We start from the raw sequence: 24,606 nt of genomic DNA, 5'->3' as shown, positions 1-24,606 counted from the left end.
CTGAACCCCTGTCTCCCGAGTTGGAAGGTGTAGTCCCAACCACTGAACCACCAGGGAAGTCCCTCTCACCTCTTCTTTGGTGCAAGTTCTCCTGCCTCATGGCCAGGCGTCCCCAGGGTTCCATGCTCAGTAGAAATGAACAGGTGCTAGTGAAAGCAGTTTTGGGGTTGGCCCTGGAGGCACCTGCTTCCTGGCTGTAGGTGCCCTGGGTGCTTCCATCCCCTCCAGGCTTTCTCTACAGCTACGAAGAGGACTACGGCACGTTTGGGGGCAAATGAGGGTGGCGCTAATGGTAAAGAACCCTCCTGCCAATGTAGGAGACGTAAGAGATGTGGGTTCAATTCCAGCTTGGGAAGATCCTCTGGAGGAGGAAATGGCAACTCACTCCAGTATTCTTGCCTAGATAATCCCATGGACAGAGGAGCCTGGCAGGCTACAGTCCACAGGGTTGCAGAGTAGGACACAACTGCAGCAACTTAGCACGAACACATGAGGAGCTTGATGCAGAATGAAGCCATAGTCATTTTAACCTCATTAATTTCTTTTTAACTGAGCACCAACATCTTTGCCGCATAGATGAGCTTTTGTGCATTTACATCACAGGAGCCATCTGCATTTTTTACCCAAGACTTTATTGTTACAACAAAGATATTATCATAAAAGGAACAGTGAGCAAGAGGAGAAATATATAAACCATGGGAAGGCAGAAGTGAAAGCTGAAGAACTTCCTATTGGGAGATCAAAGGGCCTCCTGTCTCCCAGACCACAAGTTCCCAGGCCCAAAGGAGGTCCTCAGAAACTGAAGTGACGCTGAGAGCCAGATCAGCCCCTTGGAAGCCTCATTTCCAATCTGGGTCTGCTCTCAGGGGCCACCCTGTGGAAAGGGTTAGCCCCGGGAAGACTAAGGGGACCCATCCCATCACCATCCCATGAGAGATTCGGGTCTCAGTGTCATTGCCCTACCTGGGCAAAGAAATGTGGTGGCTGGACGGTCAACACAAAGTTCCCGGACCAACCCAGGCTGAGTTACAGGAGCCAGAAGTGGTGCACTGGGCGCCATTCTGGACTCAGTCGTCCAGAGCGCCTTGCAAGTAGCAGGAAGTGCCGTGGGGTTCTGAAGCCTTCTCTCTAAGATTGTCAGTGATCATGTAACAAGTAGATCCCATGCATGAGGCCCATAGAAAGAACTTGCAGTAGTTAAAAACAGGCAGCTTCTGCGGTTTCAGTGACATTTCCACGGCTGAGTGTGTCCATTCTCTCTCATTTTTCTGGATCTCGCTCATCACTGACCAATGTATTTTTGTAGCGGGACACCAGAAAACATATTCTCTGGTCACTTGTAAAACCTGAAAACAATGGGAAACGCGTGAAACCACTTATTTTCAGGCAAATGCTATTGAATTTCCTGATAAATAGCTCCTCAGGATGCAGGGCTCCAGTCCCAGTAAGTAGCCTAGGGCCAAGAGCTTTGTGTTAGAATGTTTTTAAGGCCCATCTTCGTCATTAAAGAAAAATTTAAAATGCCTGGAGAAGGAAATGGCAACCCATTCCAGTATTCTTGCCTGGGAAATCCCATGGACAGAGGAGCCTGGCAGGCTACAGTCCATAGGGTGGCAAAGAGTTGGACATAACTTACCAACTAACACTAACACTTTCACGCTCAGGATGGATTTTCTAGCTCCAAGTCACCTTCTGAGGAACTGCCTCACTTTGTACTGCTTTGGGTAAACATAAAGACTATTGTTTAAGACACACACCAAAAATTAAAATGCTTTAAAAAGTGCAGCCCTAAGAACTCTAGCTTTGAATAGTGTTACCTCTTGCGGTGCCTTCTAAGATAAGCGATTCACCTATGTGCATTAAGGGACCAGAGGAAGATGACCTGCTGACGGATGATTTTCTAAAGCCAGTTAGCAGGTGGGGAATATCTGCCCCAAACTGCAACCTGAATTTGTAACAGCTGCTCTTTGAGGCCCAGGGACTATTTCATCCACACCTGGATCATGAGAGTAAACCCAGAGGTGGTTTCCGAACTTCTTTTAGCCTCAGACCCTTTTGTTCAATGACATCTTACAGGTAAGTGTAACTATGGGCAATGGATGAGAGGAGAGCTGTTTGGAATGAAGAGGGTGAAGGGGCTTGGGTCCCCCCTAGGGCCACCCCCAGCCCCTTGCTCGCCTGACCTGATCCTCAGAACCCCTGGGTTTGCCACAGCATGAGGTCTGGCAACAGATTCCCCCTGAACTGGCATCAAATCACCAGGGGAACAAATTGAAACAAAGTGGTGGGAGGGAGGCAGAGTCACAGGCAGTACCCTGATGGGGAGACATTTTCCATAAAAGGTCACCGCAAGGAATATATGAATGAAACACACCGGAGGTCTAGGGTGAGACAAAAACTCTTAAGTTACTGTCTCCTAAATGTGGGGGCACCCCACTCCAGTACTCTTGCCTGGAAAATCCCATGGACGCAGGAGCCTGGTAGGCTGCAGTTCATGGGGTCGCTAAGGGTCAGACACGACTGAAGCGACTTCATTTTCACTTTTCACTTTCATGCACTGGAGAAGGAAATGGCAGCCCACTCCAGTGTTCTTGCCTGGAGAATCCCAGGGACGGGGGAGCCTGGTGGGCTGCCGTCTATGGGGTCGCACAGAGTCGGACACAACTGAAGCGACTTAGCAGCAGCAGCAGCAGCAAATGTGGGAGAGTTTCTAAATCTAGCACATGAAGTAAAAATTGCAGACCATCACAATGATCATTGAAGGACTTCTCTGGTAGTCCAGTGGTTAAGAATCTGCCTGCTGATACAGGGGAAAATGGGTTCGATCCCTGGTCCTGGAAGATTCCAGCTGCAAGGCAACTGAGCCTGTGCACCACAACTACTGAGCTCATACTCTAGAGCCCAGGAGCCCCAACTACTGAAGCCCACGTGCCCAGAGCTTGTGCTCTGAAGCTAGAGAAGCCACCACAATGAGAAGCCTGCACACCACAACTAAAGAAAGTCTGCTCACAGCAATAAAAACCCAGTACAGCTAAAAAAAAGAAAATTATCATCAAAAAATTATGAAATGTAGCAGGCATGTTTAAGCAACTGTATAATACAACATGTATAAATATACCCAAATACAATGTGTATGATAATGTAGAACATATGGTATAGTGAGTATATTTGAAAATTTATAATTTCAGAATATTTAAAAGTACATTGTAGTCTTCCCTGGTGGCTCAGTGGTTAAGAATTTGCCTGCCAATGCAGGAGACACAGGTTCAATCCCTGATCCAGGAAGATCCCTCTTGCCTTAGGGCAACTAAGCCCAGCGCGCCACAACTACTGAGCCCGTACTCTGGAGCCCAGGAGCTGCAACTACTGAAGGCCGAGAACCCTAGAGCCTGTGCTCCACAAGAGAAGCCACCGCAATGAGAAGCCCTGGCACCACAACTATAGAGTAGCCCCTGCTCACCTAACCTGGAAAAAAGCCTGTGTAGCAACGAAGACCCAGTATAGCCAAAAATAAGTAAATAAATAAAAATAAACATTTAAAAACTACTTTGTATGTTGCACATCTGAAACCATTATAATATTGTATGTCATTTATAATCAACAAGAAAACATTTTGTGTCTTGGTTGTTGGGCTCATAAAATCGTCTTTTGTAAGTAGCATGAGCTGGTGCTTGGACTCCAAGAATACAGGAGCTGAGCACTTGGAAGGTGTTTCCCCCGTAAGTCCTTACAATAGCCATGTGGTTGTTACTGCTGTCCCATTTTATAGATGAGGGATCAGAGGCTCAGAGAGGTGAAGTGACTTGCCTGCAGTCACAAGGATGGTGAGTAGCAGACAGAATTCAAACCAAGATCTGCTTGAATGGAGCCAAAGCTCTTGATCCTCAGTCTAGGGGCAGGAACTTTCTTTTTTTTTTTCAAACACCTCTACATAGAGGGGAATGTAATTAATGAGATAGGTAGATGTGAAACTATCTGTTTTGAGGCAGAAAAATCAGTCCAAGGGCACAGCCCATGGCCAAATAGTGGTCCAGAAGCCCTTCAGTATGGAAGCAGCAAGCAGCCTTGGCTTCTGCTGGAGCTTACACAGTTCAGTGGGCCTAAAGAGCAAGCTTGTTGCCCCTGTGTCTGTGTAACTGAGCCGGTGGGTTTGCTGACTCTTGGGACCCAGGTGGGGTCAAGTCCAACACACAACACTAGCCAGGAAGGAATTCCACTGCCAGTGGGGGTCAACTGACTTGTCTTCAAGTTCCATTCTGCTCTCTACTGCCCCAAATGCTTTGAGCAGGTCTTGATCTGTAAAAATAACCCTCTTATGTCATGCAGGACAAAGTTTAATGAAATAACAGGGGGCAAAAGTTTGGGATATCCTTCTGGTTCTAACCAAGCAGGAGTTGACTGTTTATTCAATAACCTATAGTGGAAAAGAATCTGAAAAATAAAATATATATAACTGCATCACTTTGCTGTACACCTGAAACTAATCAGTTCAGTTCGGTCGCTAATGTAAATCAACCATATTGCAATTAGAAAAAAAAGAAAAGAGTTCACTGTTATCCTCAAAAAATCTAAGAGCTAAATCTTACCACACTTGACATAAACAACTAGCCAGTATTCTGTTTGCTTAGTTTCTCTCTCTGCCTGAACTCCATCACCGCATCTACTCATACAGTGTGTGAGTTTTTGAAGGTGGTGCCTGGCTGGGGCTCCTCAGATGCCTGTGAGCAGCCGCCAGGGGTGAGAAAGCCAGGGCTACACCGAGGGCTGCAGGCTGGGCACTTTTTCAAGACCTCAGCCACTTACTGTTTTAAGAGACGAAGCCGGGCTCTCCTCTGCAGGCCTGGAAGGAGAAAACAAAAGTGCTGGTTGACATGGGTTGTGAACTGCAGATACTAAGCCCCAGAGAGCAAGCAGAGTGATGAGAGGGACAGCCGACGCCTAGAACCACTTCTTTTGATTCCAGGCTCTGCTCCTTATGGGTTTTAACTCCTTTAATGCTAGAAGTTGAATTTTATTATCTCATTTTGCATATGGGGAAACTGATCTAGAGAGTGAGTGTGTAACTGAGTAACTTGCTTAAAATCCTGTAGCTAGTGAGGGATTGTTTGTGTGCCCTTGAATGCACCATCTTGCCCTTCACGGCAGGTCATGAAGGAGAGGCTGTACAGACAGGTGGTCTTAAACCAGAGCTTGTGGACTCTGAGGGTGTGCAAGATTTCCCCTTGGAATGTAAGAAGGAAATATGAGCATGTGTATTTTCATGTTTATCTCATCCTTTTTATTTCTGAAGAACATTTAATAATATACACAGTATTGAGTTGGCCAAAAAGTTCATTTGGGATTTCTGTAAGATGGTACAGAGAAATCTGAACGAACATTTTGTCTAATGCAATATATTAAATAAATCCAGATAACATAAATGTTAATAATTTATTAAATAAATATTTATAAGTATATATTAAATATATACATACATAATATTTTAAAAATACAGTTAGTTGCAGTTAGTATTTATAATTAAAAGATTTTTTTCACTGATGAGTTCATTGAGCAAAATGTTTGCAGACCCCTGAGCTCTAATGGTTCTTAGAATGAAATAAATGGATCCTTTTTTGGGTGGCAATTATATGCAAAAGTGTGCACACTATGCATTTCCCTGTAGAGGGGGTCGATAATTGTGATCATATGTTCAAAGGGGTCTGTGACTTATAAAAGAGCCACGGACCTAGTCTACGTTCCAGTGGGCCAACCCCTCTCATTTTATAGAAGCCCAGAGAGGGTGAGTGACTTGCACAAGCCCAGAGTGGCACCAGTGAGCAGAAGAGTCAGGAGTAGAGTCTGGGGCTCTGGGCTCTTGGCCAGCTGTGCTGGCCTTCCCTGAAACTACCCTGAAAGTGAAAGTGCTAGTTTCTCAGTCAAGTCTGACTCTTTGTGATCCCATGGACTGTAGCCCACCAGGTCCTTTGTCCATGGAATTCTCCAGACAAGAACACTGGAATGGGTTGCCATTCCCTTCTCCAGCGGATCTTCCCAACCCAGGGATTGAACCCAGGTCTGCTGCATTGCAGGCAGATTCTTTACCATCTGAACCACCAGCTCGCCTAGGGGCCCGTAGACGGAGGTGGTCCTACCCCTGAAGTGGCTGAGAACAGCAAACCATCTCTGAGTTTCCCAACAGCCTCAGGGGAGGATTTCTAGTTCTGGGGAGCGAAATGCAACCCCCAGTGTAATTTCCGTGCACTGTTTCCACCCCAACTGCTCCTGGGTGTTCCTGCTGACAGAGTACACGCCCTGGGGCAGGACTTTACAAAAATAAGCCGGGGAGGTAGGTAATATGGTTACCCTGGGTAGGGCCCCTGAGCCTCAGTGGGGCCAGGGCATCTGCCCAAGTCGCTAGATCAAGGGTTGAATTCAAATCCAGGTTTGTCTGACTCCAGAGATGGGGTGGTCTCTGACTCCTGCAGCTTGGTCTCAGGCCAAGAATCACTTCTCAGACTTATCATGGGTTTGGGGTTGGAGGAGCAAACTTCCCACCAGCTGCCACCTGACTGTTCCCCTAGAGAAGAAAGGACCCTCAGGGACACATCCAGCAGCAAAAGGAGTCACCATGAAGACCCAGGCTTGCCAGGTGGCTCAGTGATAAAGAATCTACCTGGAGAAGGAAATGGCAACCTACTCCCGTATTCTTGCCTGGGAAATTCCATAGACAGAGGAGCCTGGCAGGCCAGTCCTTGGGGTTTCAAGAGTAGAACACGACTGAGCGACTGAGCAAACACATGTACATGGCGGCCCAAGAGGGAATAACTTACAGCGCAGGTGGATGGCCACACCCAAGGACACCAGAAGAATCAGGACACCGGCCGCCAGGAGGCCGAGGATGAGCGGGGCACAGGACAGACCTGGAAAATACATGCGTGTTGAATGAACATTTGAGACGTGCAGATAAACACAAAGAAGTAAAAATCCACAGGAAGCCCCACCCACCACTCAGAGAATACCACTTTTTTCCATGCTTCATTCTAGTCTTTTCTAGGCTCTTTAAACATATTGAAATCATTTCATATATAAAACTTCAGGAAAGTGAAAGTGAAGTCGCTCAGTCGTGTCCAACTCTTTTTGACCCCAAGGACTGTGGCCCACCAGGCTCCTCCATCCATGGAATTTTCCAGGCAAGAATACTGGAGTAGGTTGCCATTTCCTTCTCCAGGGGATCTTCCCGACCTAGGGATCGAACCTGGGTCTCCCACATTGCAGGCACATGCTTTACCGTCTGAGCCACCAGGGAAGCCCAATCTTCAGGTCCCACATCCAAATTTTAACAGTTAATAAACTCAGTAGCTACTTTTGTTCAAAATGAGACAGACAATTTGCATGCCTGGTAATGGGATTTTTATTATTTATTAAAAAAAAATTTTAATTTTAGAAGAAATAGCTGAATGTATTTTCACGGTAGCTCCTTCACAGAAGTAACTACCACTGTTAATTTGCATATACATATATGTAATTTACATAGACACATCACATATAGTTTTTTTTAATTTATTTTTAATTGGAGATAGTTGCTTTACAGTGTTGTGGAGGCTTCTGCCATACATCAGCATGAGTCAGTCATAGGTGTACATAGGTCCTCTCCCTCTGGAACCTCCCTCCCACCCCTCGAGGTTATGATAACCTAGGTTGATAACCAGGTTGAGCTCCTTGTGCTATGCAGCAATTTCCCATTACCTCACACTGGTCAGAATGGCCATCACCAAAAAGTCTACAATAAATGCTGGAGAGGGTGTGGAGCAAAGGGAACCCTCTTGTGCTGTTGGTGGGAATGTAAATTGATACAACCACTATGGAGAACAGTGTGGAGATTCCCTAAAAAACTAAAAATAAAACCACTATGACCCAGCAATCCCACTGCTGGACATATACCCTGAGAAAAGCATAATTGCAAAAGACACATGTACCCCAGTGTTCATTGTAGCACATATAGTTTTTTAAAAATACAGAGGCTTATACAGTACAAATTGTTCTGCAACCAGGCTTTTTTCTTAAACATGCCAGCATATTCTTTGTTCTAATAGCATGTCATCTGAAGTATGGTTGTACCATGGATTATTTAGCCATTAATGTACATTTTGTTTGTTTTTTGAATTTTACAAATAAGGCGGCAGAGAACATCCAGGTTTGTTTCTCCCTGTGCAGCAGCCTGCCCAAGGCAGATACTGAAAATAAGAACAACTAACCATAGACTATATCCATTTTCAATAATAACAGATACTATAAAATGCCTTCCAAAAAGGCTTCACTGAGTTCCATTCCTAATCATCAGTCATGTACCCTGCCTACTCCTGACATTATCAGAGATTTTAACTTTTGCAGAGCAGTGGGTGAAAAATAATATTTCATTTCAATTTCCTACTTGCCAATTTCAGCCTATTTTCATGTATTGACCATGTATGATTCTTCTTCTATGGAAGAAGAAAAATTTGTCCTTCTGCTCATTTTGTAAATTATGTAAACAGCAGAGTTTATATCAAATATAAACTGATACCCCAAATCTTTCTCTGATACTCTTTCTTTCCCTGTGACTGGTCCTTGTGAGTAGCAAAGCAGGCAGAATCAGGACCCATGGGTGAAAAAGGCAAGGCTGCAGACTGATACCCAAGGTTGAAAAAGAAAGAGTTTTGGATGTCAGAGAAGGGGTAGAACGTTTACTGAAGATCTGTTATGTGTCAAGTACAGTACTAACTGCAAACTTCCATCTTGTGAGGAAGGAAGGAATTACTATCATTTTTATCTCTCATTTTACAGTTCAGAAAAAATAAGATTCAAAGAAGTTCAATTACCTGCCCAAGGCGATCTGGATAGTAAAAAGCAGGGCCTGGATACGGATTCAAGTCTCCTGCCAGTCCCATGGCTATAGCTTGAGGGCAGGAGAGGTGGTGGGGCAGGGCGGGGTGGGGAAGGGAGGAAGGAAATGGCATGGGCTGCTCTTGGGGAGGGAACCACCATCACCAAGGCTGGATGGTGCCACGCGGAGAGGAAAGTTTGGTGAGAGGCCCTGGGAGGTCCTTTTCCGTTCTGAGATGTGAGTTTCTATCTGCCTCCCTCTCATCTCCATGGGTTTCCTAACCTGGATGAACCTCAGAAATGTGATGCAAAGTGAAAGAAACCAGGCATGAAAGACCATATACCATATGACTCCATTTGTACGAAATGTTCAGGAGAGATGAATCTATAGCAACAGAATGTAGATTAGCAGTTGCCAGGGGCTGGGAGGGGGGACAGAGATTAACTATAAATAGGCACAAGGGATCTGAGAGTTTGATGGAAACGTTCTAAAACTAGTTCGTGGTGACGGTTGCATTACTCGGTAAATTTATTAAAAATCACTGAGTCATGCACTTAAAATGGGTGAATTTTCTGACATGCAGATTATGCCGGGATAAAGTTTTAAGTAATGGAGGTGGGCATAAGCTGCAGGGATGTGGAAGGTAGAAAGACCCCTTTCTTCTGGGCGGAGAGGGGTCAGGGGAGGCCTCCTGAGCTATGACCTGAACTAGAGACCTAGACACAGCTAAAGGTCCTGGGTGAAGTGAAATCACCTCCCCAAAATGTGACTCCAGGGAAAGCTGCTGCTTGCCTGTGCATCACATCTAGAGAGTAGCCTCTGTTCACCACAACTAGAGAAAAGCCTGTGCAGCATGAAAACCCAGCACAGCCAAAAAACAAATAACAACTTAACAACAGAAACAAGGAAAAATGCTGCTGGGAGCATTCATGTGCAAGTGTTGGGCAGATAGATCCTTCATTAAGGGCGCGGGTAGCTTAGTGGTAAAAAAAATCCACCTGCCAATGCAGGAGATGCAAGTTCGATCCCCGGTTGGGGAAGATCCCCTGGAGAAGGAAACAGCAACCCACTCCAGTATTCTTGCCTGGGAAAGTCCATGGACAGAGGAGCCTGTTGGGCTATAGTTCATGGGGTTGCACAGAGTCAGACACGACTTAGCGACTGAGCACTGAGTCCATTAAGTTTTGTCCTGTGACGATTTACGAGTGTGTCCCCCACTAGAATATGAGCGATTGGAAAACAGCACTGCTGTCGCACTCAGCTCTCCTTTAGACTCCAGCTCAGGGCTAGAGAAACAGGCTAGAGTCCACACTTGTGAAGAGTTTATGGAAGGAAGGGAGGGAGAAAGGGAGAACGAGTGTTGGCTGTGCTTCTGAGAATCCGGAGGAATGGGAGAACTCACGTTTCTGAGTCACCCGGGTTGGGACTCGATGGCACACTTTCTTTTTAGGGCTGGTCTTGGTTGGCTGGGGAGAGGTAGGAAGAACATCAACTGCAAAAATAAGCAAGACACATGTCTTAGCCAGGTAAACCGCAGGTGGACTCAGAGACAAAACTTATAACTGCATGTCTGATACTCAGGTATTAAAATCCTTCTCAGTGTTCCCTCAGAGAAGGCAATGGCACCCCACTCCAGTACTCTTGCCCGGAAAATCCCATGGACGGAGGAGCCTGGAAGGCTGCAGTCTATGGGTCGCTGAGGGTCGGACATGACTGAGCGACTTCACTTTCACTTTTCACTTTCATGCATTGGAGAAGGAAATGGCAACACACTCCAGTGTTCTTGCCTGGAGAATCCCAGGGTCGGGGGAGCCTGGTGGGCTGCCGTCTATGGGGTCACACAGAGTCGGACACGACTGAAGTGACTTAGCAGCAGCAGCAGCAGTGTTCCCTAGGCTGTCATGGGCTTGAAGGTCACAGATCAATGGGATTTTTGATCTAGTAATTCTCAGATGGATCTGAGGGCTCAGAGATGGAGGTCAACTTGGTGTCTTGGAGAGAGGGGCTCTGGAGCCATCCAGATATGAAAAGAGCCCCAAGACCCCTGATCAACCATTGTGTGGACTGCAAGGAGATCAAACCAGTCAATCCTAAAGGAAACCAACCCTGAATATTCATTGGAAGGACTGATGCTGAAGCTGAAGCTCCAACACTTTGGCCACCTGATTTGAAGAGCTGACTCACTGGAAAAGACCCTGATGCTGGGTCAAAGGAGAAGGAGGCAGTGAGAATGTGATTAGAGAGCATCACCGTCTCTTGAGCAAACTCCAGGAGACAGAGGACAGAGGAGCCTGGTGTGCTGTAGCTGTGGGGTTGCAAAGAGTCAGACATGACTTAGCAGCTGAACAACAGTAATGACTAGGGGCAAGTCCTATTGCTTCTTTGTGAGATGACCCCCATCTCCTTTCTAAGGTGGTTGTGAGAATGACAGGGAACAGTGAGCCCAGCAAAGTGAGTGGTATGGATGGCTTCACCTCACTGAAGATCTTGAGCTACATCTGGAGTCCCCTAGCCCTTGGCACGACCAACCCCCGAGCCCTCCTCCTTGTGCGAATGGAAGAAGCTGGAAGAAAGGAGGTGGTGCCTTTTTCTGGACAATACCAAGCAGGTTGGGAGGTTGTGTAGGTTGAGATTTTCTTCCTCAGCCTCAGTGGTTAAGAATCTGTGCTTCCACGGCAGGGGGCACAGGTTCGATCTCTGGTCAGAGAACTGAGATCCCACATGTCCTGGTGCTCAACCAAAAAAAAAAAAAGCAAAAACCAAGCAAACATATGTTATCAGAGGGACCTTTAGACTAGTTTCAACCTTTAATTTCAAAGGTGAACACTAGTGATGTAAAGGACTGACCCCTACGAGGCCCCACAAAGGAAAGGGCCTGGCTGGGGTCCGCAAGTTCCTCTCCTGACTCCTGGTGGGTAACGCCTCTCTTTCATTCTAATCCACTGTCATATGACTGAAGTGGTGGGACAGGGCAGGCCGGCAAGCCCACAGGGCAAAGGGAGACGCCCGAGGCTCGAGAATCCAACCCCCTGCCTCTGACAGCTGGGAAAAGACATTTCGCTGATTTTCTGCAAAATGGTAGGAGAGGGAATTGTGTGACACGTGAACTTGGACTCTGGAGTCAAGGGCACTGGGAGGGGCAGCCAGTGTTTGATCCTTTGGGTCTGGCATCTTTCATATAAAATGTTGACTCTTTGGACCCTCACCACCCTGAGACATGGGCAGTAGAGAAATTGTGCCCCCTGTTCTGCATGATCTGGGGGGTTTCAAGAAGACCCAGCTAACCAGAATTGACCCTTACCAAGCTCCTACTTCATGCTAGCGGTTGTGCCAAGCACGTTAGCTTAAGCTTACGAACCAACAACTTTGGGGATGGGCACTAGTTTCTCCATTTTATCCCTAGAAGCCTTGGCTCAGAGGGTTGAAATAAGTTCAAGTTGCTTATTTGAACTTGCCCAAGTTCAAGAACCAATAAACAGCAGGGCCAGCGTCTGAGCCAAAGAATGCCTATATTAGATTCTCGTGCCACACATTGCCTAAGGGGCAAATGTATTTTGACAAAAAGTTAAGCACAGGGACTTCCCTGGTGGTCCAGTGGTAAAGAATCTGCCCTGCAATGCAGGAATCGTGGGTTTGATCCCTGGTCAGGAAACTAAGATCCCACATGCCATGAGCAGCTAAGCCCACATGCTACAAATACAGAGCCCGGGCTCTCTGGAGCCTGCCCCACAACTAGGGAGTCTGAGCACTGCATCAAAAGAGCCTGTGTAATGCAGCGAAGATCCCATGTGCGGCAACTAAGACCTGATGCAGCCAAACAAATAAATAAATAAATTTTTAAAAGTTGAGCACCTCAGGTCATCAGGGTGTTGAAGGAAACAGTTGTAAACGGGGAGAACGGCCTTAGCCTCATGTTCTGAAAGCCTGAGAGGAGCCCGGCCCTCAGCTGGGGTGTCTCAGCCTGGCCTTCCCTTAGCCCTTTTAGTCCTCACTGCTCCCGAACTGTTCATCTCCCTCCTTCCTACAGACTCCCACTGGGGCAGTGGTGAGCCTGCAGGGGGCAGATCTACAGACCCCAGTGGCCTGGGGCTTTTAGGAGCTTTGTGGGGGAACTTGTTCTATTTTTTTGTTTTAAAATTTTTGGCCACACCACGCGGCATGTGGGCTCTCAGTTCCCTGACCAGGGGATTGAACCCACACCCCCTGCCTTGGGAGCATGGAGTCCTAACCACTGGACCACCAGGGAAGTCCCATCTTTGGATTTTAATGTCTTCTTGCCCAGAGTCAGGAGTTCTTTATTATTCTTGATTACCCACCCTCACCTTCCCAGGTGGCGCTAGTGGTAAAGAACTCACCTGCCAATACAGGAGACGTAAGATACCTGGGTCCGACCCCTGGGTCAGGAAGATCCCCAGGAGAAAGGCATGGCAACCCACTCCATATTCTTGCCTGAAGAATCCTCATGGAGAGGAGCCTGGCGGACTACAGTCCACAAGGTCGCAAAGAGTCGGACACGAATGAAGCGACTTAGCATGCATGCACCCAGTTCAAATCTCCCCACTTCTCTCCTCTTTGAAAGGGGCAGGACTTTTGAGTCCATGGTATCTTGAGGTGCCTGAAAAGAGCCTGTCTTCCCCCCAACACTTTCTCTACCATCCAAGTGCATGGTAAGTTGATTTAGTCGTGTCCAACCCTATGAGACCCTATGAGACCCTAAGGACTGTAGGCTGCCAGGCTCCTTTGTCCATAGGGATTCTCCAGGCAAGAATACTGGAATGGATTGCTCTGCCCTCTTCCAAGGGATCTTCCCGACCCAGGGATCAAATCCACATCCCTTATGTCTCCAGCATTGGCAGGCAGGTTCTTTACCACTAGCATCCAACAGTCCTCTTTAAACTGTCCTGAACTTCCAGCCAGAGGGTGAGCTCTTGCTCTGGAGTCCCCACACCCAGGGAGATGATACGGTTGGGAGCACATGCTTTGGGGACAGATTGCCATTCCCGGGGAGCCAGGCAGAGTCAGGGGGTTGGGAAGATCAAAGCCAGGAGTGGGCAGGTAGTGGAGGAGGTGGGGGGAACTTCTGAAAACCAGTTTTTCTTATTTCACCATCCACCTTTCTTAGCCCCTGAAATCTCTTGAGTGGAAAGTGTGAGGCTTATAGAGACAAAAACAATAAACCAAACCAAACCCCCAAAATCAGAAGAGCCTAATGTTCAATACAAGAATCAGTTAACACCCATCCCTCCAGGGATGCCTCAGCTTCTGGTGCGAGAGTTCTCCCCATCCTCCCCACCTCCTGATTTAAGACCCAGGGCAGGAAGGGACAGTTTGGGAGTTTGGGATGGACACATACACACTGCTGTATTTAAAATGGATAACCAAAAAGGACCTACTGTGCAGCACAGACAACTCTGCTCAATGTTATGTGGCAGTCTGGATGGGAGGGGAGTTTGGGGGAGAATGGATACACATCCATGAATGGCTGAAACCCTTTGCTCTTCACCTGAAACTATCACAACATTGATCATTGGCTATACCCAATACAAAATAGAAAGTTAAAAAATAAAAAAGATCAGAGGCTGGTGACATGTGAAGAGGGCATCACTCTGGCTTGTGTCTTCGTAATTATGTTGCTATGTCTGCACCTCCCATGCTGAGTGGTCCAATTCGTGGGGGCCCCCTGTCACTCTCAATGCTCCAGCCTGAGAAGATCTCAGGTGAGAGAGAAGCAAGATAGTGGGAGGCCCGCTGGGGGTTGGCCTTGACTATGAGTTAATCTGGGGAGGGGGTTGAAGCCAGATGTTGGCCTTTGAGAATTCCTTTACACCTTTGATAGTTTAACCCTCACTGTCCCGCACGGCAGCCACCTGCCACATGAGCTACAGAACACATTAACGTGGCCAGTCTGCCTCGAGATGTGCTGTGCATTTAAAACACACATCGAGCACTTAGTACGAAAAGAAAATGTAAAATATATCAGTAATTAATTGCATACTGATTTCATGCTGAAATAATAATATTGTCCATAAACTAGGTTAAACAAAATGTATTATTGAAATTAATTTCACTTGTGTCTTTTGACTTTTTTTGAATGTGGCTGCTTTCTAGAATATTTTTTTTTTGGCCAAGGTTTTTGGGATCCTAGTTCCCTGACCCAGGATTGAATCAGGGTCCTAGGCAGTGAAAGTGATGAGTCCTAATCACTGGACCATCAGGGAACTCCCTGCTGCTAAGTCATTTCAGTCGTGTCCGACTCTGTGCGACCCCATAGATGGCAGCCCACCAGGCTCCCTTGTCCCTGGGATTCTCCAGGCAAGAACACTGGAGTGTGTTGCCATTTCCTTCTCCAATGCATGAAAGTGAAAAGTGAAAGTGAAGTCACTCAGTCGTGTCCGACTCTTCGAGACCCCACAGATTGCAGCCCACCAGGCTCCTCCATCCATGGGATTTTCCAGGCAAGAGTACTGGAGTGGGGTGCCATTGCCTTCTCCACAGGGAACTCCCTAGAAAATTTTAAATTACATCTGTGGCTCAAAATATATTTCTGCTGCACTTGCTGACTTAACTTCTGAGGAACTGCAGCTTCTAAGGGCCAGAGGGAATCAGGGAGGTCCTTAGCAGTCCCATGATACAGATGGGAAAACTGAGGCCTGGGGAGGGGAGTGACCTGCCCATGGGTACATGGTAAATTTGCAGCTGGGTCTGGGGTCTAACCTCCTTGCTCCCTGCAACTCTGGGTGTGGGTTCAAGCCACAGGCCCCTATGCCAAACGTGAATGCTCTTGTTGGGTATGTCCAGGCAGCAAGAATATTCTTTCCCTGTGGGCACACTGGGAGGGGACTTCTAACAGGTGTTGGGACACGGACCAATCCAGCCTCAGCCTCAGCCTCAGATGGGCCTAGAATGCCACCCTGTTACTGGAATAAGCAGCAATGCCCCAAAGCATCTCATTTCCAATGGGAATCAAACAGCACCTGCCTCCCAGTGTGGTCGATAGCATGAAATGAAATAACTACATACAGCCTTTGCACCAGCTTGGCTCACTATTAACAGTAGTGTTTTAGAGAACGAGGCTTATGGTTGCCAGGGGAAAGGATGGGAGGGAAGGATAGCTAAGGGGAGTTTAGGATGGACACCCACTGCTATATTTAAAGTGGATGAACAACAAGGACCGACTGTACAGCACTAGCAACTCTGCTCAGTGCTATGCGGTAGCCTGGATGGGAGGGCAGCTCAGGGGAGAATGGATACATACATATGTATAGCTGAGTCCCTTCACTGTTCACCTGAAACTATCACAATATTGTTTGTTAATCGGCTATACTCCAGTACAAAATAAAAAGTTTCAAATACAGCTTTCAGTCATTTAAAAAAAAAAAAAAAAAAGACCAGTAGTGCTGTTGCTCCTGGAAGTCAACCCCTCCCTCCGAGTAGGGCTCACTGAGAATGGGAGCCGTCCCAGGACATGGCACGCACTCAGCACCCAGTAGGTACTCAGTGCTCATCTTCAGCACTGAGCCGGATTCTTACCCACACTCAGCTGAGTTCCCGTCCCAAAGATCAGGTTGGGTATCCCAATGATCATGCAGAAGTAGACACCACTGTCGGCAGGCTTCACATTTTGGAGCGTGAGCACATTCTGGGGGGGATTTCCATGCACAGTCAACTTCTCCGAGTCCACCTCCTTGCCATACACAGTCTTTTTGGACTCCCAGTAGGCCAGAAACTCATAGTGACTGTTAGCGCTCAGGGCCTGGCGCAGCCGCAGCCAGTAGATGCGTGTGTTAGAAGGTGAGGTTTGGGTTTTACAGGACAGCGTCACCATCTGGTTGGTCTGAACCATCAAGAATGCAGGGGTCTGCACGAGGGCCAAGCTGCCGTGCAGAGCTATAAGAAGCAGAAAGAGCAGAGACCATCAGCACCTTTTCTTGGCAGGGGTTGTGGGGTCCCAGAGTCAAACATGAGAGGAGAAGTGATGAGAGAGCCTGCCGGGTTGCAGGGCCCAGGGGCTGTGTGAAATACGGCCGGCATTTCCAGGACTGAGAGCACCCCACCCACCAGGGTGATCATCCATCAGGCAGGTGTTCATGATGCCAGCCTGACAAAGGGGACAGGGGAAAAGTGCCACTTGTTGACTGCATGCTTCTATGCCTGGCTCTTGGCATAAATTACCCCCATCAAGCTTCAGACTTACTTTAGGATTTTTATCCCCACATGAGGAACTGAGGCCTGAAATGCCTTCTTCAAAGTCCTGCTTACAGCTAATAAGTGACCCAGGAGTCAAAGTCAAGGATGCAGTCTGAAGTCAAAGCTAGTTGCCTTCCAACTTGTTCTGTGGCCACACTATGAAGACTTTCAAAAGGTTCCGGGTGGCCTAAGGAAACCCAGGTCAAGCTCAGAGAGGAGCTCAGAATTACTGGCCAAACACCTGGCTGCTCTAGTCAACCTATAAGAAGACCAGTCACTGTTTCCAGACAGTGACAACAACCAGCAAGGGGAACTCACTGTCCCCCACAGACACAATCCCAGCCCATTACTCCCCAAGCCAGTAAATGGTCTCTGCATCCCCATTCCCAAGTGGAGGGACAGACACCCCAGAAGAGGTGCTGGGAGTTCACTTCAGTCTCAAATGGGAAGCCCCTGCAGGTAGGGCCTTGATCAGGAGGCCCAGAGCTGAACTCACAGACCTGGCCTTGAACCCTGCCTGTGCCCCACACCAGTTGTGGCATCTCTGGCAAGCTGTGGACCCTGTCTCCTTCCTGGAAAAGGAGGGCGGTTTGATGCTGCTGTCTTGCCTACCTCCCAGGCTTGTTGTTGCTGTTTAGTGTTGTTGACTGTCTGACTTCTTTTGTGACCCCATGGACCCCCTGTAGTCCGCCAGGCTCCTCTGACCATGGGATTCTCCAGGCAGGAATACTGTACTAGCTTGCCACTTCCTTCTCCAGGGAATCTTCCCGACCCAGGGATCGAACAGGGGTCTCCTGCATTGGCAGGCAGATTCTTTACCACTGAGCCACCTCCAAGACTCAGAATGTCCAAAAAAGCACTGCAAACTGAACCTCACTGTACTCGGGTAAATCATCGTCTGTGTGACACCTCTCAGCAGTTGCTACTGGAGGCAAATGAAATCTTAAGGAGAAAATTAGAAGGGGTCCTTCATGACCAAGTCCACCAAACGGAACCTGACTTGGTAAAGCTTTCATTTTAGCTGTGGGGCAGAGAAGACTCTGCAGACCAGGACCTAGATCTGGGAGCACTGAGGCCCAGAGAAGATATAGGCCTGGATGGGCAGAGGATGTTTGTGTGTGCATGTGTGTGTGTGTGTGTGTGTGTACCCAAGCCTTTCTGAACCCACATTCATTAGAAAAGACCCTGATGCTGGGAGAGATTGAGGACAGAAGGAGAAGAGGGTGACAGAGGATGAGATAGTTGGATGGCATCACCGATCCAATGGACATGAACTTGTGCAAACTCCGGGAGATGGTGGGGGACTGACTGCGAGGCCTGGTATGCTGCAGTCCATGGGGTCACAAAGAGTGGGACATGACTTGGTGACTGAACAACAACAAGCCCACATTCATAATCCTACTTGGGGCTCAGGCTCCTTGGCCTTGACCTTCTCTAACACTGAAGAAGCAAACTTCCGGACTCCCATCACAGATCACTCAGCCTTTACTCCCACTGAGAATGAAAAGATACCTGGGGCCCAAGTGGCTATTGAGCCTTCTCTCCTCTCCCTGAAAACCATGCTGCCTTTTTAGCAGAGTAGAGAGTCTTCATTGTTGGGGGTCATTGACCTCCAGGGGAAGACAATAAGAACCGGATAGGGATTTCCCTGGCATCCAGGGATTAAGACTCCACCCTTCCACCGCAGGGGACACAACTTGAATCCCAGTTGGGGAACTAAGATCCTGGATGCTGTGTGGTGCAGCCAAAAGTAAATAAATTTTAAAAAAGAAATGATAATGCCAATATTTATCAAACTGTGCTTAACATGATTTATGCATTATCTCATTTATTCCTCTCCAAATTTTTCTGGAGGAAATAACACCTATTTTACACATGAGGAAACAGAGGCTCAAGGAGGTTAAGGACCTGCTTAAGGTCATACGGCCTCTATGTGATAGATTCAGATTTAAACCCAGGTCTGGGACCCCAGAACCTAAGCTTTGTGCCACTCTCTGAAATGAGGAAACCTGTGATCCTCTCTAGGATCCCAGTCACGGGCTCATGTGCACATAGTAGGGCCGAGAATACACAGACTCCCCAGGCCCTTCTAAGAAAGCCCCAGTGGGACCCCTCCAGAGACAGACAGTTCAGAGGGGCTTTGGGGTCTTTGTGTAGATCCTTGCCTTCGTCCTGACTCGAAGACTTCCTGGCCCAGACACACCCTGGTTTCTCTCGTGCCCACTTGCTTTTCAGCCCCTGGAGACAGAACCCCTGGCTGTGGTTGAATCCTGTGTGTGCTCCGGTCCCAGGGCCAGCCCTTGCCACACGCATGGTCTCATTTGATTCATTTCATTGTCTCAGTCACCTGGTGGTCCCACTCAGAGGGACCTGCTCTTTCTAAAATGATCCGCAGTAACTCTAGTCGCTTTGAATGGCCTAGACTAGCTTCTGCTAGAGACGCCATTGAGGTCACTAGGTCACAGCCAGGCTGGCAGGCCGTGTCACCTTGGCAGGAAGACCAGTTTGGGAATTTTTGGATTAGAGAGCAAATCAACCACAAGTTAGTGGGCAGTTTGGAGTGGGGAGGGATTTCTTCTACAAGACAGACTGACTGGGCTGGCCAGAGGGACAGACTCCCTCCTCTGTTCTTGTTCCAACATTCCAACTCCATTGCTGCCTGTTCTGGAAGCTACACTGCCCACAATACCCACCCCAGGGAATATTCAGGAACCAAGTCACCCTGAGGGGGGACCCTGCCACACCTGTCTGAAAACTGGCAACAGCCTGGTATTTGGCGAACTGTCCTACAAATACTTCCCTGGAAGTAATCATAATGTGTCTATGGAACCCTGGGCCAAGAGATGGGCACCAAAGCCAGAACTGGAGCCCTGGCATATGTCCTTCCTCTCTGGACCTCCCCATCTCTCTTTTCTTCTTTTTCATCTACTTCAACTCTCCCTTTTCTCTTCCGGTCTCTGTTTTCCTAGGTTCAGGCTTTGGGGGCAGAGGTGGCCTCAGTGCAGAGGCTCCGGGGACTCCTGGGGTAGTGGGGTCCCTGGGAGGTTTTCCATCCCCAGGGACCGAGGCTGCCTCCCGGATGCCCCCGCAGATCCGGGGTCTGGGTACGGCATCTTGCGGGGACAGCTTTCCCTAAACTTCACGCCTCAGGCTCTTCCCGGGCCCAGCGCAGAGCCCTCGCATCCAGCCCCGCGCCCCCAGGGTCGCCCCGCGCCCCCAGGGTCTCCCCGCCTTACCTGCCAGCTGCGCGGCGAGGAGGAGCCACAGCCGCGCCTGCATCTTGGCGTGCCGCGGGCACCCGGTCCCGGCGGAGCTCGGCTGAGAAGGTCCGGGCGGGGCAGTTGGGGGCGGGGTGGGGGTGGAGGAGGGAGCGGGGAGCAGGGAGGGAGGGCCCTGGCCGGGGAGAGGGCGGGAGTCTGGTGTGAGGAAGGGGAGGTCTCCGCCCTCATCCTCCCCGCATTTCAAAGGTCTTGGCTGCGTTTCCAGTAGGGAGGCTCTGCCGCTGTCCCGCGCCAAGTGATCCGCGCGTGTGGGATCGCCTTCTGCCCTGGGAGGCTAGAACAGGGTCATGACTCCATGTGACTCCAGATGAAGCAGCTGAGGCTCAGAGAAGTCAGGGTGCTCAGGAGGGTCCCTCGAGAGTGCTGATGGAGCATGACCCTAACTCCGGTCACTTCCTTCCTTTTTGAGTCGTTACTTAACCCAGAGAGCCTTCTGGGTGCCCCTGGGCCAGCGGGCCCGGAGTAACCAAGACCCAGGCCCTGCCCTCAAGAGCACACACTTGAGAGGGTGAAAGAAAGCTAACTAACAGTGACACAGAGTCTGATGCTGAGAAAGGTGAGCTGGGGCGCCGGGCTGGGCCAGGGGCACATCCAGACCTTGACCTTCAGAGTCCGGAAGAGCTGAGAAAATTATCACGCTTTCTCTACCTTCCTCACACGTGTAATTCCTGTTAAAATAACACTGAAATGGGAAGTTAGCAGCTGATCAACAAAGCTTCCCTGGTGGCCCAGGTTCGATCCCTGGGTCAGGAAGATACCCTGGAGAAGAAAATGGCAACCCACTTCATTATTCTTGCTAGGGAAATCCCATGGACAGAGGAACTTGGTGGGCTATAGTCTATGGGATTGCAAGAGTCAAACACAATTTAGTGACTAAACCACCACCGCTATACCTAGGATTATAATTGTTTTGTTATGCAGTAATTCTGTATTTAACTTTTTGAGGAGTTTTTACAGCTATTTTTATAGCAGGTATGCCATTTTACATTTCTACTAACAATGTATGAGGGTTCCAGTTTCCCCACATCCTCACAAACACCTGTTACTTTCTATTCTTTTTTTTTTTTTTTTAATATATCCATTCTAGTGGCTGTGAGGTAGCATCTTATTGTGGTTTTGATTTGCATTTTCTTAATGACTAATGATGTTAGATATCTTTTCATATGCTTCTTGGCCATTTGTATTTCTTATTTGTATGTCTATTCAAATCCTTTGCCCATTTAAAAGTTTAGGTTTTCTTTTTGTTGTTGAATTTTAAGAGCTCTTTATATACTCTGGATACTAGACTCTTCTCTGATGTATGATTTGCAACTATTACCTCCCATACTGCTAGTTGTCTTTTCCCTTAGTTAATAATGTCTTTTAATGCACAAAAGTTTCAAATTTTGATGAAGTCCAATATTTCTATTTTTCTTTTGGTCTTGTATTTGGAATCAATTGCTGAATACAAGATCATGAAGATTTACCCTGAAATTTTCTTCTAAGAGTTTTATAGTTTTAGCTCTTATAATTCAGTTATTGATCCATTTTGAGTTCACGTTTATATACAGTGTGAGGTAGGGGTCTAACTTGATTTTTTTGCAAGTGGATATCTAGTTGTTATGGTGTTATTTGTTGAAAAGACTATTCTTCCCCCATTGAATAATCTTAGTATGCTAGTTGAAAATCAGTTGACCAAAGGTATGGGATTATTTCTAGACTCTCAGTTTTGTTGCGTTGATGTGTATATCTACCATTATGCCAGTAACACATCGTTTTGATTACTGTAGTGTAATGGCCAATTTTATGTCAACTTGACCAGACCACAGATACCCAGATACCTGATTAAATGTTACTTCTGGGTGTGTCTGTGAAATTGTTTCTGGAAGAGAGTAGCTTGTGAATTAGTGGGCTGAGTAAAGTAGATGGTCCAACCTAGTGTGAGTGAGTAGCATCCAATGTGTCGAAAGGCTGAGTAGAACAAAAAGGTGGAGGGAAGTTGGATTTGCCCTCTTTCTGCTTGTCCATCTGTGCTGAACATTGATCTTTTCTTGCCCTTAACACTCCTGGTTCTCAGGCCTTTGGACTAGAACTGAAATCTACACCATTGGCCTTCTGGCTCTCAGACCTTTCTTTAAACAACAAAACCCAATACATGTAGTTGTGTAGTAAGTTTTAAAATGGAGACATGTGAGTTGCCCAGCACTGTTCTTTTTAAATATTTGGGACCCCTTATATTTCCACATGAATTTAAGAATCAGCCTTTCCCTTTCTGCCAAAAAAAAAAAAAAGATGTTGAAATTTTAATTGGATTTGCCTTGAATTTGTAGATTGCTTTGGGTAGAATTGCCATTTAAACAATATTACGTTTTCCATTCCATGAACACAGAACGTTTTTTCATTTATTAAGGTTTTCTTTATTTTCCTTTAGCATTTTATTTTTTATTTCAGTGTAGAAGTACTTCACTTTTTTGGTTAAATTTATTCTTTGGTGTTTTATTTTTTAGATGCTATTGTAAGTTGAATTATTTTCTTCATTTCCTTTTTAGATTGCTCATTGTTGGTGTATAGAAACACGACTGATTTTTGTGTGTTGATCTTGTACCCTACAACTTTGCTTAATGTGTATTAGCTGGAATAGTTTTTTTGCGTGTGTATTCTTGGAGATTTTCTACATAAAGGATCATGCCGTATGAGAACAGAGATAGTTTTCCTTTTCAGTTTGGGTGTCTTTTATTTATTTTTCTTATCTAATTGTGCTGGTAAAACTACCAGTATAATATTGAATAGCAATGGATGAAAGCAGATAACCTTGTTTCATTTTTGATCTTAGGAGAAAGCTTTCAGACTTTCACCATTGAGTATAATGTTGGCTATGGTTTTGCCATATACGTGTTGATGAAGTTCCCATATATTGCTAGTTTTCTGAGTGTTCTTACCATGAAAGGGTATCAAATTTTGTCAAATTCTTTTTCTGTTTTCATTGAGATGATCATGTGGCTCTTTTTTCCTTTGTCCTATTAATGTGGTGTACTACATAGATTAATTTTCTTATGTTGAACCCTGCATTTCTAGGATAAATACCACTTGGTCATGATGTGTAATCTTTTTAATATGTAGTTGGGTTTGTTGTTGTTTAGTCGCTAAGTCATGTCCTAGTCTTTTGCAGCCCCATGGACTATAGCCCGCCTGACTCCTCTGTCCGTGGAATTCTCCAGGCAAGAATACTGGAGTGGGTTGCCATTTCCTTCTCCAGGGGATCTTTCTGACCCAAGGATCAAAACTGTGTCTGCATTAGAAGGCGGATTCTTTACTGCTGAGCCACCTGAGAAGCCTGGATTTAGCTTGCTAAGATTTTGTCAAGAATTTCTGCATCTATGTTCATAAGGGACATTTGTCTCTAGTGTGAGCTTTGTGCTAGTTCAAACTGATGCTCAGTTCACTGAGCTGCTTTGGCTTGTGAATGCTTTTAGAACTGAAGCCATTCCTGTGCTGTAGTCAATGCGGCAAAGGTATTAATGACTGTGAATCATCAAAGCTGAGCCACATTTCCAGTTTTACTCTCCAGCCTCTGCAGGCTGTGCTAACCTAGAAAAGCTTTCTTGCCCTCATGCCTTCCATTCAGCAAACAAGTAGTTTTCTCAATCGTATGCTGGAAATGATGTACAATTTCATCGTGGGGGATGATGATGTAGACTCCTGAGCTTTCTAGTCAAGAACTTTCAAGTTAAGGAGCTCTAGATGATGCGAAATACATCTGAAACAGCTCAGTGGTTTTTGCCTCCTGATGAAGCAAAACTAGCGTGGATCCTTCTAGAAAGCCCTCACCATTCAGCCTAAATCTTTTCCCAGGGACTTCCTTGGTGGTCCAATGGCTAAGACTCCACACGCCCAATGCAGGGGACCTGGGTTCCATCCTTGGTCAAGGAACTAGATCCCACATGCCAAAATTAAAATATGGTGCCATCAAATAAATAAAATATATTGAAAAAAGTAAAACGTTTCCCAACCTCCAGACACAGCTTTAGATATAACTAACTATTCATAAATTCTTCCCAGATTGCCAGTTATTCCTTATTTGAATCTTAATCTTATCTCATACCGCAACATGTCAGCGTGTAAACTCTACAAGGTGTGGTTTAGGCTGGTGTTTCCCAACCATTTGTTATTCACCTCTCACTTTTATTTTTCCAGATTACGTCTTCCAGGGTTTAATTTTCTTTAAATTGACTTTTGTGTGTGTGTGTGTGTGTGTTTCCTTTATATTAAACTGACTTTTAAAAGAAAAGTTTGAGTAAATTTTTATATTTTAAAATT

The 24,606-nt window shown here is 46.8% G+C and overlaps 1 protein-coding gene across 1 annotated transcript; it reads right to left on the bottom strand.

The window, feature by feature from the left end:
* Positions 1–613: 613 nt before the first annotated feature.
* On the bottom strand, positions 614–20,372 carry CD8B (CD8 subunit beta). Its single transcript, XM_061432617.1, has 6 exons — positions 20,266–20,372; positions 16,373–16,729; positions 10,245–10,334; positions 6,810–6,899; positions 4,804–4,840; positions 614–1,346 (listed from the first exon to the last, which is right to left on the bottom strand). Exons 1-6 carry the CDS (start codon positions 20,306–20,308, stop codon positions 1,334–1,336), a joined length of 630 nt encoding a protein of 209 aa, XP_061288601.1. The 5' UTR covers positions 20,309–20,372; the 3' UTR covers positions 614–1,333.
* Between the last annotated feature and the right edge of the window lie 4,234 nt (positions 20,373–24,606).

This window comes from Bos javanicus, chromosome 11 (assembly GCF_032452875.1).
Source record: "Bos javanicus breed banteng chromosome 11, ARS-OSU_banteng_1.0, whole genome shotgun sequence".
Taxonomy (NCBI): domain Eukaryota; kingdom Metazoa; phylum Chordata; class Mammalia; order Artiodactyla; family Bovidae; genus Bos; species Bos javanicus.
The sequence above is the reverse complement of the archived record's forward strand: the minus strand, read 5'-3'. Positions and strand labels throughout refer to the sequence as shown.

Coding starts and splice junctions, on each gene's coding strand:
- CD8B (XM_061432617.1), bottom strand. CDS start 20,308: ATGCAGGCGCGGCTGTGGCTCCTCCTCGCCGCGCAGCTGGCAG. Junction 16,730..20,265: donor CCTCGCCGCGCAGCTGGCAG/GTAAGGCGGGGA, acceptor TGCTTCTTATAG/CTCTGCACGGCAGCTTGGCC. Junction 10,335..16,372: donor GGGAACTCAGCTGAGTGTGG/GTAAGAATCCGG, acceptor TTATTTTTGCAG/TTGATGTTCTTCCTACCTCT.